At 45.9% G+C, this 16,368-nt stretch overlaps 2 protein-coding genes across 2 annotated transcripts in view; both read left to right on the top strand.

Moving 5' to 3' along the window:
• Positions 1-265, top strand: part of rtca (RNA 3'-terminal phosphate cyclase) — a 9,133-nt gene extending 8,868 nt beyond the window's left edge. The window contains exon 11 of the mRNA XM_083887659.1: positions 1-265. This exon is cut by the window's left edge and continues 68 nt beyond it. Within this exon, the coding sequence (XP_083743785.1) occupies positions 1-19 (19 nt within the window). The 3' untranslated portion in view covers positions 20-265.
• A 1,005-nt stretch (positions 266-1,270) lies between these two features.
• Positions 1,271-12,693, top strand: cdc14ab (cell division cycle 14Ab). Its single transcript, XM_083888040.1, has 16 exons — positions 1,271-1,397; positions 2,299-2,389; positions 3,149-3,224; positions 4,868-4,960; positions 5,328-5,407; positions 5,600-5,666; positions 6,548-6,610; positions 6,710-6,797; positions 6,881-7,111; positions 10,041-10,179; positions 10,323-10,461; positions 10,670-10,767; positions 10,876-10,917; positions 11,394-11,522; positions 11,773-12,043; positions 12,570-12,693. The coding sequence occupies exons 1-16, from the start codon at positions 1,349-1,351 to the stop codon at positions 12,597-12,599; spliced, it is 1,686 nt and encodes a 561-aa protein (XP_083744166.1). The 5' UTR covers positions 1,271-1,348; the 3' UTR covers positions 12,600-12,693.
• Positions 12,694-16,368: the final 3,675 nt, after the last annotated feature.

Raw genomic sequence — 16,368 nt, 5'->3', positions numbered from 1 at the left:
CACCAACCTGCAGCTGTAGTTACTCATTCACTCACTCACACTTTCATTCATTCACACACACACACACACACACACACACACTCATTCACACACTAGTTCACTCACTCACACACACACTAGTTCACTCACTCACACACACACACACACACTCATTCACTCACTCACTCATTCACTCACACACACACACTCACTCACACACACACACACTCACTCACTCACTCACTCGTTTACGTTCGGGGTAAAAAAATAAATGTTTCAAACTTGATTTTTGTGTCGATTGTTGTTGTTTTTTTAAACTGTGACATCACGAGTCACGTGATTGTCTGTGTGGGATTGTGGGTAATGTTTCCGTGACGGCGTTGGCGTGATGACGTCATCGCTGCTGTACAGTGAATACAGCAGAAACCTGAGGAGGCTGGAAAACTCTGGAACAGGAGAAACCTGAGCCGGATCACCGGAGCCGGATCACCTGACACCTGTGAGCCTCCCTGAGTCCCTGCAGTCTGCTGCAAACCTGTTAGCATGGACCGCGACGCCGCGGCCCGGAGGACGCACCACCACGGACCACGCACCGCCACGGCTGGGTCAGGTCCCAGACCTGGACCAGGGTCAGGACCAGGGCCAGGACCAGGACCAGGACCAGGGCCAGGACCAGGACCAGGACCAGGGTCTGGGACAAACCGTGTGTGGATCTCTCTGATCGCAGGTCAGTGTCTTGGTCTCTGGTTTCAGATCATGTGATCGGGTTTGAATGTGGATCAAAGCTTGTGATTGGTCTGAGGATGAACGTAAACATTGTATCAGCTGTTGTTGATGTCCCTCACGAGGACAGGTGTCTTTAACATAAAAGAACATAAACAAAGTTGTTCCATGATCAAAGCACCGCTACATTTGCGTCTTTTTTCTTCTTTTTTTAAACCGAACTTCACGACATTTTCCGAAGTTTTCTCGTTTCCCAGCAGCGCGTGAACGCAGCGCAGAGCTCCTGCTCGCTGATTGGCTGTCGTTGCTATGGGAGCGGCTCCCGTTGCTATGGTGACGCATGTCTTTAGGAAGGATTGGTTCAATCACAGTTTTAGACAACACAGGCGTCCGCGGCCGTGCTAACATGCTAATGTGCTAACGGTTTGTCCGTTAACGGCGAAGAAGACGCAGCGGGGGCGGGGCCACGAGCCCGTTCATGACCGTGGAGCTGCCGCAAAGACTGACGGGAAACCGCGGGCCAACTTTGATAACTTTGTAAACACTTTACGGTCACGTAACTACTGTTAGCCTGCGAGCGGCTAACCTGTTAGCAGGAGCCGAGGAGTCGAGGAGTCCGGCACTTCCGGTCCCGTCGACCCGGTTTATGATGAGCGAGGACCCGGAACTGCCTGCAGCCGCTGAATTTATCAAAGGTACGAGATTAACCTGAGACTAACCTGTTAATAAAGTTTATTCAAACTAAAACATACTGAGACTAACCTGTGCTACAAAGACTCAAAGAGACTGTTAATAAAGTTTATTCAAACTAAAACACTGAGACTAACCTGTGCTACAAAGACTCAAAGAGACTGTTAATAAAGTTTATTCAAACTAAAACACTGAGACTAACCTGTGCTACAAAGACTCAAAGAGACTGTTAATAAAGTTTATTCAAACTAAAACACTGAGACTAACCTGTGCTACAAAGACTCAAAGAGACTGTTAATAAAGTTTATTCAAACTAAAACACTGAGACTAACCTGTGCTACAAAGACTCAAAGAGACTGTTAATAAAGTTTATTCAAACTAAAACACTGAGACTAACCTGTGCTACAAAGACTGGGTCTTAAGCCCCGCCTCCTGACAGCTGTGACACCAAACAACCAATCAACATCCAGGACAATTTATAAATGAATGAATTGTTTTCTGTGTCTTTAGTTAAAAACATCAACAAGATATTTACTGTGTTTAATTCTCTGTCTGTGTCCTCTGTCTGTCCCTCTCTCTCTGTCTGTCCCTCTCTCTCTGTCTGTCCTCTGTCTGTCCCTCTCTCTCTGTCTGTCCTCTGTCTGTGTCTGTCCTCTGTCTGTCCCTCTCTCTCTTTCTGTCCTCTGTCTGTCCCTCTCTCTCTGCCTGTCCTCTCTCTGTCCTCTGTCTGTCCTCCCTCTGTCTGTCCCTCTCTCTCTGTCTGTCCTCTGTCTGTCCTCTGTCTGTCCCTCTCTCTCTGTCTGTCCTCTTTCTGTCCTTTGTCCTCTCTCTGTCTGTCCTCTGTCTGTCCCTCTCTCTCTGTCTGTCCTCTGTCTGTCCTCTCTCTGTCTGTCCTCTCTGTCTCAGATCGTCTGTACTTTGCCACCTTACGTTCTAAACCTAAAAGTACAGTAAACACTCATTATTTCTGCACTGATGAAGACTTTGTCTACGAGAGGTAAGTCTGTGTGTCCTCTGTGTGTCCTCTGTCCTCTGTGTGTCCTCTGTGTGTCCTCTGTCCTCTAACAGTGTGTGTCCTCTGTGTCATCTGTCCTCTAACAGTGTGTGTCCTCTGTCCTCTAACAGTGTGTGTCCTCTGTGTCATCTGTCCTCTAACAGTGTGTGTCCTCTAACAGTGTGTGTCCTCTGTCTTCTAACAGTGTGTGTCCTCTGTCCTCGAACAGTGTGTGTCCTCTGTCCTCTAACAGTGTGTGTCATCTGTCCTCTGTGTGTCCTCTGTCCTCTAACAGTGTGTGTCCTCTGTCCTCGAACAGTGTGTGTCCTCTGTCCTCTAACAGTGTGTGTCATCTGTCCTCTGTGTGTCCTCTGTCCTCTAACAGTGTGTGTCCTCTGTCCTCTAACAGTGTGTGTCCTCTGTCCTCTAACAGTGTGTGTCCTCTGTCTTCTAACAGTGTGTGTCATCTGTCCTCTGTGTGTCCTCTGTCCTCTAACAGTGTGTGTCCTCTGTCCTCGAACAGTGTGTGTCCTCTGTCCTCTAACAGTGTGTGTCCTCTAACAGTGTGTGTCCTCTGTCCTCTAACAGTGTGTGTCCTCTGTCCTCTAACAGTGTGTGTCCTCTGTCCTCTAACAGTGTGTGTCCTCTGTCCTCTAACAGTGTGTGTCCTCTGTCCTCTAACAGTGTGTGTCCTCTAACAGTGTGTGTCCTCTGTCCTCTAACAGTGTGTGTCCTCTAACAGTGTGTGTCCTCTGTCCTCAGTTTCTATGCAGACTTTGGTCCTCTCAACTTGTCCATGTTGTACAGATACTGCTGTAAACTCAACAAGAAACTGAAGGTGAGACACAACAGACACACAACAGACACAACAGAGACACACAACAGACACACACAACAGACACACAACAGAGACACACAAGAGACACACAACAGACACACACAACAGAGACACACAAGAGACACACGAGAGACACACAAGAGACACACACATGAGAGACACACAAGAGACACACAACAGAGACGCACAACAGAGACACACAAGAGACACAGACACACACACACAGACAACCACAAGAGACACACAACAGAGACACACAAGAGACAGACACACAAGAGACACACACACAGACACACCCTCCAGAAAGAATGTCCACAATGCACCAGGCATCACCACGGCAACAACAACAACACACACACACAGAGGCTGGGGCAGCATGGTGATGATGTCACACAGGTGATGATGTCACACAGGTGATGATGTCATACAGGTGATGATGTCACACAGGTGATGATGTCATACAGGTGATGATGTCACACAGGTGATGATGTCACACAGGTGATGATGTCATACAGGTGATGATGTCACACAGGTGATGATGTCATACAGGTGATGATGTCACACAGGTGATGATGTCACACAGGTGATGATGTCACACAGGTGATGATGTCATACAGGTGATGATGTCACACAGGTGATGATGTCATACAGGTGATGATGTCACACAGGTGATGATGTCATACAGGTGATGATGTCACACAGGTGATGATGTCACACAGGTGATGATGTCATACAGGTGAACGGTGAAATAAGTAGTAAAGGAAAAACTCAGGGTTGTTACATCTGTGTGTGTGTGTGTGTGTGTGTGTGTGTTGCCGTGGTGATGACATTCCTCTCCTGTTGTTGGTCGTCATGACAACAGTTACTGGTCAGTCTGGATTGACTGTGTTTAATGACACACATTTACCCATGATGCACTGCTCTGTGTCCACATCACAGACACAGTTAGGGTTTAGCTAACTAAGCTAAAGCTAACTAAGCTAAAGCTAACTACACTACTTTACAGTGTAAATGTGTTTCACACAGACTTAAAGACATAAATGATCAAATCCTCATAACAGACTCACAGACTCTGGAGTAAAGTTCATAACAAACTGAACTCAATAACAACAACAACAACAACAACAGAACACACTAAATATTTACATTAAAAAACATATTTTACAGACTGTAAATCATGTTTTGGCGTCATGTGGCGCCACCTACAGTTGTCTACCAGTCATTGCAGTCAATAGAGTCTCAGCTGCAGAGCAACCACAGGTTGAACAGTTAGGTCAGAAAAACTAAAGCTTAAAGAGAGTGTTTGACCACAGTCTTACATATGGTGTCTTTAATATGACATTTGTCTTTGTTATTGTCCTCCTGTTCCTCCTCCTCCTCCTCCTCCTGTTCCTCCTGCTGCTCCTCCTCCTCCTCCTCCTGTTCCTCCTCCTCCTCCTCCTCCTCCTCTTCCTCCTGCTCCTCCTCCTCTTCCTCCTCCTGTTCCTCCTCCTCCTCCTCCTCCTGTTCCTCCTCCTCCTCCTCCTCCTGTTCCTCCTCCTCCTCCTCCTGCTGCTCCTCCTCCTCCTGTTCCTCCTCCTCCTCCTCCTCCTGTTCCTCCTCCTCCTCTTCCTCCTACTCCTCCTCCTCTTCCTCCTCTTCAGTCGTTCACTCTAACCAGGAAGAGAATCGTTCACTACACCAGCTTTGATCAGAGGAAACGTTCTAATGCGGCCGTTCTGATTGGAGGATACGCTGTGAGTGTTTTTTTAACTTCCTGTTTACTTCCTGTTTGAGTCTGATTGGAGGATACGCTGTGAGTGTTTTTTTAACTTCCTGTTTACTTCCTGTTTGAGTCTGATTGGAGGATACGCTGTGAGTGTTTTTTTTAACTTCCTGTTTACTTCCTGTTTGAGTCTGATTGGAGGATACGCTGTGAGTGTTTTTTTAACTTCCTGTTTACTTCCTGTTTGAGTCTGATTGGAGTGATGTTCACACTTTCTTCACTGATTTATTCTTTGAAACATGAATGCTAATCAGTAATCTGTAATCATTAATCTGTAATCAGTAATCAGTCTGACTGTAGTGAAATAATAACAACAATGATTTGTTTGTGTTTTTCAGCTCATTTACCTGAAGAAAACTCCAGAAGAAGCTTATAAAGCTTTAATCTCTGGATCCAACGCCCCCTACCTGCCATTCAGGTTAGTACACCCACTACTGCTGCCGTAATATTTACACCATTACTGCATTAATATTTACAGAACTACTGCAGTAATATTTACAGAACTACTGCAGTAATATTTACAGAACTACTGCAGTAATATTTACAGTACTACTGCAGTAATATTTACATTATACTGCAGTAATATTTACAGTACTGCGTCTCTCTGCAGAGACGCGTCCTTTGGTAACAGCAGTTACAGTCTCACTCTCCTCGACTGTCTTCAGGGGATCAGGAAGGTGAGTTCATGATGACATCATCACTGTGTTCCTCTCAGGTCCTCAGTGTTTTTGTAAAAAAAAAAAAAAAAAAATTAAAAGTTGAGTGTAAATGTTTAATTGTGACTATTATGTGTTATTGTAAGACATTTATCAATAATACTTAAACACCAACTATACTTAAAACAAGTCATGCAATGGTTACATTTAACAGTAAGATAAATATAAAGTGGTAGAGCCCCCTCATCTGCCTCATCTTATTTCTGTGCACGCCCCTGTTCTCTAAGCGGTCTCTTCATATCTAAAGCAGACTGGATCATTTCTCTAGATAAAAACAATGATGGAGTTCAGTCACGATGAAGGTGATCTGAGTGAAACATGGTCTTCATCTTTGTGTAGAAGACGCTTTAACGCTGTCATTAAGGGAATAACAGATGTCTTTAGTTAACTGTTCAAAGAGAGACAATGTGGGCAAGTAAAGCCTGGTGACCCAGACAGATCATACACTGGGGAAAACACTGGTATGATGTCATAGGTCAGTGAATGCATCATTAACACTGTGAGTGTGTGTGTGTGTGTGTGGCTCTCTGTGTGTGTGTGTGTGTGTGTGTGTGTCTCTGTGGGGGTGTGTGTGTGTGTGTGTGTGTGTGTGTGGTTCTCTGTGTGTGTGTGTGGCTCGCTCTCTCTGTGTGTGTGTGTGTGTGTCTCTGTGTGTGTGTGTGTCTCTCTCTCTGTGTGTGTGTGTGTGTGTGTCTCTCTCTGTGTGTGTGTCTCTCTCTCTGTGTGTGTGTGTGTGTGTGTGTGTGTGTCTCTGTGTGTGTGTGTCTGTGTGTGTCTCTCTGTGTCTGTGTGTGTGTGTGTGTGTGTGTGTGTCTCTCTCTGTGTGTGTGTGTGTGTTTCAGGCTCTGCAGCACGGCTTCTTTGACTTTGAAACCTTTGACGTAGATGAGTACGAACACTACGAGGTCAGAGTTCACATCATTAATGACAGTGTTAGGCTCCGCCCCCTGTGGCTGCAGACTGATTGACAGCGTTAGGCTCCGCCCCTCTCTCTCTCTCCACAGAGGGTGGAGAATGGAGACCTGAACTGGATCGTTCCTGGGAAGCTGTTGGCGTTCAGTGGACCTCACCCTAAGACCAGGGTGGAGAACGGTGCGTTCAGGGACACGTCTTCATATCAATATGTAAATGAGGTCCCTGACAGGTGTGTGTGTGTGTGGCTCCGCCCCCTGCAGGTTACCCTCTCCACGCCCCTGAAGCTTACTTCCCGTACTTCAGGAAACACAACGTGACGTCAGTGATTCGTCTCAACAGAAAAATCTACGACGCCAAACGATTCACAGACGCAGGATTTGACCATCATGAGCTTTTCTTCATCGACGGGAGCACGCCCAGTGACGCCATCACACGACGCTTCCTACACCTCTGTGAGACCACAGGGGGCGCTGTGGCTGTGCACTGTAAAGGTCAGAGGTCATCTGTGTGTGTGGTGTGTGTGTGTGTGTGTGTGAGACCACAGGGGGCGCTGTGGCTGTGCACTGTAAAGGTCAGAGGTCATCTGTGTGTGTGTGTGTGTGTGTGTGTGTGAGACCACAGGGGGCGCTGTGGCTGTGCACTGTAAAGGTCAGAGGTCACCTGTGTGTGTGTGTGTGAGACCACAGGGGGCGCTGTGGCTGTGCACTGTAAAGGTCAGAGGTCATCTGTGTGTGTGTGATGTCATGTGTGATGTCATGTGTGATGTCATTGTGATGTTATTGTGATATCGTGTGTGATGTTATTGTGATGTCATGTGTGATGTCATTGTGATGTCATGTGTGATGTCATGTGTGATGTCATGTGTGATGTCATTGTGATGTTATTGTGATGTCATGTGTGATGTCATTGTGATGTCATTGTGATGTCATGTGTGATGTCATTGTGATGTCATTGTGATGTCATGGTGATGTTATTGTGATGTCATGTGTGATGTCATGTGTGATGTTATTGTGATGTCATTGTGATGTCATGTGTGATGTCATGTGTGATGTCATTTGTGATGTTATTGTGATGTCATGTGTGATGTCATTGTGATGTCATGTGTGATGTCATGTGTGATGTCATGTGTGATGTCATTGTGATGTTATTGTGATGTCATGTGTGATGTCATGTGTGATGTCATTGTGATGTTATTGTGATGTCATGTGTGATGTCATGTGTGATGTTATTGTGATGTCATTGTGATGTCATGTGTGATGTCATGTGTGATGTCATTTGTGATGTTATTGTGATGTCATGTGTGATGTCATGTGTGATGTCATTGTGATGTTATTGTGATGTCATGTGTGATGTCATGTGTGATGTTATTGTGATGTCATTGTGATGTCATGTGTGATGTCATGTGTGATGTCATTTGTGATGTTATTGTGATGTCATGTGTGATGTCATGTGTGATGTCATTGTGATGTCATGTGTGATGTCATGTGTGATGTTATTGTGATGTCATTGTGATGTTATTGTGATGTCATGGTGATGTTATTGTGATGTCATGTGTGATGTCATTGTGATGTTATTGTGATGTCATGTGTGATGTCATGTGTGATGTCATTGTGATGTTATTGTGATGTCATGTGTGATGTCATGTGTGATGTCATTGTGATGTCATGTGTGATGTCATGTGTGATGTCATTTGTGATGTTATTGTGATGTCATGTGTGATGTCATTGTGATGTCATGTGTGATGTCATGTGTGATGTCATTGTGATGTCATGTGTGATGTTATTGTGATGTCATTGTGATGTTATTGTGATGTCATTATGATGTCATGTGTGATGATCGTGATGTTATTGTGATGTCATGTGTGATGTCATTGTGATGTTATTGTGATGTCATTGTGATGTCATGTGTGATGTCATTGTGATGTCATTGTGATGTCATGTTTGATGTCATTGTGATGTCATGTGTGATGTCATTGTGATGTCATGTGTGATGTCATTGTGATGTCATTGTGATGTCATGTGTGATGTCATGTGTGATGTCATTGTGATGTTATTGTGATGTCATTGTGATGTCGTGTGTGATGTCATTGTGATGTCATGTGTGATGTCGTGTGTGATGTCATTGTGAAGTTATTGTGATGCCATTGTGATGTTATTGTGATGTCATGTGTGATGTCATTGTGAAGTTATTGTGATGCCATTGTGATGTTATTGTGATGTCATTGTGAAGTTATTGTGATGTTGTGTGTGATGTCATTGTGATGTCATGTGTGATGTCATTGTGATGTCATGTGTGATGTCATGTGTGATGTCATTGTGATGTCATGTGTGATGTTATTGTGATGTCATTGTGATGTTATTGTGATGTCATTATGATGTCATGTGTGATGATCGTGATGTTATTGTGATGTCATGTGTGATGTCATTGTGATGTTATTGTGATGTCATTGTGATGTCATGTGTGATGTCATTGTGATGTCATTGTGATGTCATGTTTGATGTCATTGTGATGTCATGTGTGATGTCATTGTGATGTCATGTGTGATGTCATTGTGATGTCATTGTGATGTCATGTGTGATGTCATGTGTGATGTCATTGTGATGTTATTGTGATGTCATTGTGATGTCGTGTGTGATGTCATTGTGATGTCATGTGTGATGTCGTGTGTGATGTCATTGTGAAGTTATTGTGATGCCATTGTGATGTTATTGTGATGTCATGTGTGATGTCATTGTGAAGTTATTGTGATGCCATTGTGATGTTATTGTGATGTCATTGTGAAGTTATTGTGATGTTGTGTGTGATGTCATTGTGATGTCATGTGTGATGTCATTGTGATGTCATGTGTGATGTCATGTGTGATGTCATTGTGATGTCATGTGTGATGTTATTGTGATGTCATTGTGATGTTATTGTGATGTCATTATGATGTCATGTGTGATGATCGTGATGTTATTGTGATGTCATGTGTGATGTCATTGTGATGTTATTGTGATGTCATTGTGATGTCATGTGTGATGTCATTGTGATGTCATTGTGATGTCATGTTTGATGTCATTGTGATGTCATGTGTGATGTCATTGTGATGTCATGTGTGATGTCATTGTGATGTCATTGTGATGTCATGTGTGATGTCATGTGTGATGTCATTGTGATGTTATTGTGATGTCATTGTGATGTCGTGTGTGATGTCATTGTGATGTCATGTGTGATGTCGTGTGTGATGTCATTGTGAAGTTATTGTGATGCCATTGTGATGTTATTGTGATGTCATGTGTGATGTCATTGTGAAGTTATTGTGATGCCATTGTGATGTTATTGTGATGTCATTGTGAAGTTATTGTGATGTTGTGTGTGATGTCATTGTGATGTCATGTGTGATGTCATTGTGATGTCATGTGTGATGTCATGTGACTGCAGCTGGTCTGGGCAGGACGGGCACTCTGATTGGCTGTTACCTGATGAAACATTACCGCTTCACTGCTGCTGAAACCATGGCCTGGATCAGGATCTGCAGACCTGGATCTGTGATTGGACCACAGCAGAACTTCCTGGAAGAGTCAGTGTCTCTGATTGGTTCTTGAGTTATAACTGTTTCTGATCCATAATCAATAACCTGATCACAATTGTGTGTGTGTGTGTGTGTGTGTGTGTGTGTGTGTGTGTGTGTGTGTGTGTGTGTGTGTGTGTGTGTGTGTGTAGGAAGCAGGCAGAGATGTGGTTGCTAGGCGACAGTGAACGCTCTCTGAAGACGAAGCTGGATGAGAGGGCGGGGTCTGACCTCATCACCAGTATGAACAGGCTCACATTAAGCCACACCCACAACAACCATCTGCAGGAGGTCTGACACACACACACACACACACACACTCTCTCTCTCTAAGGTGTTGTTCTCTCCTCAGCCTGTAGAGGTCACTGATGCACTGACTCTGACACACACACACACACACTCTAAGGTGTTGTTCTCTCCTCAGCCTGTAGAGGTCACTGATGCACTGACTCTGACACACACACACACACACTCTAAGGTGTTGTTCTCTCCTCAGCCTGTAGAGGTCACTGATGCACTGACTGTGACTCAGGGAGACAAACTGAGAGCTTTAAAGAGTCAACGTCCTCCTAGATCTGTGACTACAGGAGCACTCAGGTAACACACACACACACACACACACTCAGGTAACACACACACACACACACACACACACTCAGGTAACACACACACACACACACACTGATTGTGATGTTTGTGTTTCAGAGAGATGAAGATTCACAGCAGGTCAATGACTCAACCACTCAGGTGACTCCTCCTCTTCATCACCTCCTCTTCTTCACCTCCTCCTCTTCTTCATCTCCTCCTCCTCTTCATCTCCTCCTCTTCTTCACCTCCTCCTCCTCTTCATCTCCTCCTCTTCTCCACCTCCTCCTTTTCTTCACCTCCTCTTCATCACCTCCTCTTCTTCACCTCCTCCTCTTCTTCTTCACCTCCTCCTCTTCTTCATCTCCTCCTCCTCTTCATCTCCTCCTCTTCTCCACCTCCTCCTTTTCTTCACCTCCTCTTCATCACCTCCTCTTCTGCACCCTTCTCCTCTTCTTCTTCACCTCCTCCTCTTCTTCATCTCCTCCTCCTCTTCACCTCCTCCTCTTCTTCACCTCCTCTTCCTCCACACCTCCTCCTCTTCTTCACTTCCTCTTCACCTCCTCCTCTTCTTCTTCACCTCCTCTTCTTCACCTCCCCCTTGTCTAATCAACTAATCAATAACTGATGATTGACAGGTTATCAATGGGGGCGGGTCAAGGCCCCCCCTCCCCTCTGAAGTTGTCTAGATTCCCTTCATCCTCTGCTTCTGCTGTGGCTCAGAGGAGGGGGAGGAGCTCTGTGCTGTCAGGGTCAAACATCAGGAGGTCAGTGTCTGTGTGTGTGTCTGTCTGTGTGTGTGTGTGTGTGTGTGTGTGTGTGTGTGTGTGTGTCACATTTGATTTAAAGATGTTTTTTTTATGCTAATAGTCAGAGAAGGGGGCGGGGCACAGTGATCAGCTGACTGCAGTACTTCATGGTGACCCTGTGGTGGCGCTGCAGTCCAAACTGATGTGTTTGTCACGTTTGTAATGTGTGTGTGTGTTGTATGTGCCCCGCCCCCTGCCCCGCCCTCAGCTCCGCCCTCAGCTCCCGATTGGTCAGCTCGCTCAGTGACCTGCACGCTGCAGTCGTGGAGGAGGACACGCCCTACTCCTCCCCCTCCTCCTCTGTGTCTCTGGGCCCCTCCCCCTCTCCCCTGGCCCCGCCCTCTCTCTGTCGCTATGTTAACGGCCCAATCAGCACGCAGCATGAGGTCAACAACAACAGTGGTGTGTACGGCTCTGCAGCGCCTCCTGCAGGTGCTCCTTATATGACGTCAGGACGATACATGAGCCGCTCCATACCTGTAAGTCAGAGCCCCGCCCCCTCTCACCTTTACCTGTAAGTCAGAGCCCTGCCTCCTCTCACCTTTACCTGTAAGTCAGAGCCCCGCCCCCTCTCACCTTTACCTGTCAGTCAGAGCCCCGCCTCCCCCTCACCTTTACCTGTCAGTCAGAGCCCCGCCCCCTCTCACCTTTACCTGTAAGTCAGAGCCCCGCCCCCTCTCACCTTTACCTGTAAGTCAGAGCCCCGCCCCCTCTCACCTTTACCTGTCAGTCAGAGCCCTGCCTCCTCTCACCTTTACCTGTAAGTCAGAGCCCCGCCCCCCTCACCTTTACCTGTCAGTCAGAGCCCCGCCTCCCCCTCACCTTTACCTGTCAGTCAGAGCCCCGCCCCCTCTCACCTTTACCTGTCAGTCAGAGCCCCGCCTCCCCCTCACCTTTACCTGTAAGTCAGAGCCCCGCCCCCTCTCACACACCATTACCTGTCAGTCAGAGCCCCGCCCCCTCATTGATGATTGTCTGTGACCTTTGACCTCTCTGTGTCCTCAGTCTCTTCAGTTTGACGTCGTCCACTTCTAAGACGTCACATGTGACCTGAGGACTCATTACCCACAATCCTTTTCTACTGAATGTGACATCACCACGTGAGGATGACGATGAAGACGATGAAGATATTTTTATATTTTGTGAAGAAGAAATTTATTTTTATTGTAGATAAAAAGTTCAATAATGAACTGAAGGATCAGCTGATGTCGTTGTCATGGTTACGCTATTTTAGCATCGACACAGTGAGAAAAACTCAGGGCGTGGCTTAGCGTCAATGTTAGCATGTGTGTAAACGTGAATGTTGACGTGTGTTAGCGTGAATGTTAGCATTGTGCTAGCGTGAATGTTAGCATGTGTGTTGGCGTGAATGTTAGCATGTGTGTAAGTGTGAATGTTGACGTGTGTTGGCGTGAATGTTAGCAGGTGTGTTAGCATGAATGTTGGCATGAAGAAAAAGGGACTGAAACTCAGGATGTGTGCTAGTGTGAATGTTAGCATGTGTGTAAACAAGTCAAGTCAAATGTGTGTTAGCGTGAATGTTAGTGTGAATCTTAGTATGTGTGTAAGTGTGAATGTTGACTTGTGTTAGTGTGAATGTTAGCGTGAATGTTGACGTGTGTTAGCGTGAATGTTAGCATGAAGACGAAGGGACTGAAACTCAGGGCGTGTGCTATTGTGAGTGTTAGCATGAGTGAATGTCCACGCGTTAGCATGTATGTTAGCATGTGTTAGTGTGAATGTTTGCGTTTGTTAGCATGTGTGAGGTCTGTGTCAGTCAGAGGGCAGTTTAGCTTGATGCTAACAGTTTCCCTCTGCTTCCAGTCTTTAAACTAAGCTAGGATAAGGATGTTTTGACTTCCTGTTTGTAAAGATAGGCCTCTGATTGGCTGGCTGTAGGTCAGCTGATTGCGCTCTACCTCCTCACTTTCTTGTACAGGAAACCGGAAAAGGTTTACAGCCAGTTTCAAAATAAAAGTCCAAGCATCAAACGGATCAAGACGATAGCAATAGAGCTGGACAGGAAGTGACACGTTACACTGTCACTACAAAATAAAACAAAGTGCCTTACGCCCTGAGGTATGCACAGGGCTTTTATTTTGAAAGGATTTTAGTTTTCCCTGCTTCACTAACGAGTGTCGTTTTATTTTCTCATCAGACACAAAATAAAAGTATTTTTCTTCTCAAACGCTTTGTTTAAATATTTGAACACACACACACACACACACACACAGAGACACACACAGACACACAGAGACACACACACACACACGTGTTCCAGTGTAACTGCAGGTTGCTCAGTGTCCTGCAGAGGGCGCAGTGTCTCACAGATCACACACAAAGAGGCGTCAGTGGGGGGGGGCGGGGTTAGGGGGGTTTGTTTCTCTGGAGGATTTTCATTCTGTGACACACACACACACACACACAGCGACTCACACACACACACACACACAGGCATCTGCTCTTCACTCCTTCATAGATTCATCATGTTTTCATTCATCACAGGTGAGTGTGTGTGTTTTTGTGTCTTTGAGTGTGTGTGTGTGTGTGTGTGTGTGTTTTTGTGTCTGTGAGTGTGTGTGTGTGTGTGTGTTTTTGTGTCTGTGAGTGTGTGTGTGTGTGTTTTTGTGTCTGTGAGTGTTTTTGTGTATGTATGTGTGTTTTTGTGTATGTATGTGTGTGTTCTTGTGTCTATGTGTGTGTTTTTGTGTCTGTATGTGTGTGTGTTTTTGTGTCTGTGTGTGTGTGTGTGTTTTTGTGTCTGTGTGTTTTTGTGTCTATGTGTGTGTGTTTTTGTGTCTGTGTGTGTGTTTTTGTGTCTGTGTGTTTTTTTGTGTCTGTGTGTGTGTGTGTTTTTGTGTGTGTCTCTGTAATGTGTCTAGTTGATGTCATGATGATTGACAGGTGAAAAACTACAGTACAGAGTGGGCGGAGCCTGTCACCTCTGACATGAGGACACACAGAGACATGAGACATGAGGACACACAGAGACATGAGGACACAGAGAGACATGAAGACGAGGGGACACAGAGACATGAGGACACACAGGGACATGAGGACACAGAGAGACATGAAGACATGAGGGGACACAGAGACATGAGGACAAAGAGAGACATGAAGACATGAGGGGACACAGAGACATGAGGACACAGAGAGACATGAAGACATGAGGGGACACAGAGACATGAGGACAAAGAGAGACATGAAGACATGAGGGGACACAGAGACATGAGGACACAGAGAGACATGAAGACATGAGGACACAGAGACATGAGGACACACAGAGACATGAGGACATGAGGGGACACAGAGACATGAGGACACAGAGAGACATGAAGACATGAGGACACAGAGACATGAGGACACAGAGAGACATGAAGACATGAGGGGACACAGAGACATGAGGACAAAGAGAGACATGAAGACATGAGGGGACACAGAGACATGAGGACACAGAGAGACATGAAGACATGAGGGGACACAGAGACATGAGGACACACAGAGACATGAAGACATGAGGACAGAGACACTTATTAACCTGCTCTCTTGTGAGAAGATAAAAGACGTTAATCTTGTGATGATTAAAGAAAAAAACAGAGATTAAATCTGTGATCTTTACGTCACATGATCACATCTTTATCTCAGTGTCTGTAAACCACTCACTCTCTCACACCAAAGTCCACTGAGAAAACCAGTGATTTTAGCTCACAGGGACACAGGAGCTGCTGGTCCTTTGCTGCCTCGTGTGGTCACTTTGTGTCACTGAGAGTGACTTTGGTGGGGGAGAGTGAGTGACTTTGGTGTGGGAGAGTGAGTGACTTTGGTGTGGGAGAGTGAGTGACTTTGGTGTGGGAGAGTGAGTGACTTTGGTGTGGGAGAGTGAGTGACTTTGGTGTGAGAGAGTGAGTGACTTTGGTGTTGGAGAGTGAGTGACTTTGGTGTGAGAGAATGAGTGACTTTGCTGGGGAGAGTGAGTGACCTTGGTGTGGGAGAGTGAGTGACTTTGGTGTGGGAGAGTGAGTGACTTTGGTGTGGGAGAGTGAGTGACTTTGGTGTGAGAGAGTGAGTGACTTTGGTGTGGGAGAGTGAGTGACTTTGGTGTGGGAGAGTGAGTGACTTTGGTGTGAGAGAGTGAGTGACTTTGGTGTTGGAGAGTGAGTGACTTTGGTGTGGGAGAGTGAGTGACTTTGGTGTGGGAGAGTGAGTGACTTTGGTGTGGGAGAGTGAGTGACTTTGGTGTGAGAGAGTGAGTGACTTTGGTGTGGGAGAGTGAGTGACTTTGGTGTGGGAGAGTGAGTGACTTTGGTGTGAGAGAGTGAGTGACTTTGGTGTTGGAGAGTGAGTGACTTTGGTGTGGGAGAGTGAGTGACTTTGGTGTGGGAGAGTGAGTGACTTTGGTGTGGGAGAGTGAGTGACTTTGGTGTGAGAGAGTGAGTGACTTTGGTGTGGGAGAGTGAGTGACTTTGGTGTGGGAGAGTGAGTGACTTTGGTGTGGGAGAGTGAGTGACTTTGGTGTGGGAGAGTGAGTGACTTTGGTGTGAGAGAGTGAGTGACTTTGGTGTTGGAGAGTGAGTGACTTTGGTGTGAGAGAATGAGTGACTTTGCTGGGGAGAGTGAGTGACCTTGGTGTGGGAGAGTGAGTGACTTTGGTGTGGGAGAGTGAGTGACTTTGGTGTGGGAGAGTGAGTGACTTTGGTGTGAGAGAGTGAGTGACTTTGGTGTGGGAGAGTGAGTGACTTTGGTGTGGGAGAGTGAGTGACTTTGGTGTGAGAGAGTGAGTGACTTTGGTGTTGGAGAGTGAGTG

The sequence above is a fragment of the Microchirus variegatus genome, assembly GCF_963457635.1.
Source record: "Microchirus variegatus genome assembly, chromosome: 4".
In the NCBI taxonomy this organism is placed as follows: Eukaryota; Metazoa; Chordata; class Actinopteri; order Pleuronectiformes; family Soleidae; genus Microchirus; species Microchirus variegatus.
Note: the sequence above shows the minus strand (reverse complement) of the source record. Positions and strands in the feature narration are given on the sequence as shown.

What these genes read in the sequence shown, in the direction of transcription:
- cdc14ab (XM_083888040.1), top strand. Translation starts at nt 1,349, where the DNA reads ATGATGAGCGAGGACCCGGAACTGCCTGCAGCCGCTGAATTTATCAAA. An exon ending in AACTCAACAAGAAACTGAAG is followed by an intron (nt 3,225 to 4,867) that starts GTGAGACACAAC and finishes CCTCCTCTTCAG; the next exon opens with TCGTTCACTCTAACCAGGAA. An exon ending in TGTGGCTGTGCACTGTAAAG is followed by an intron (nt 7,112 to 10,040) that starts GTCAGAGGTCAT and finishes ATGTGACTGCAG; the next exon opens with CTGGTCTGGGCAGGACGGGC.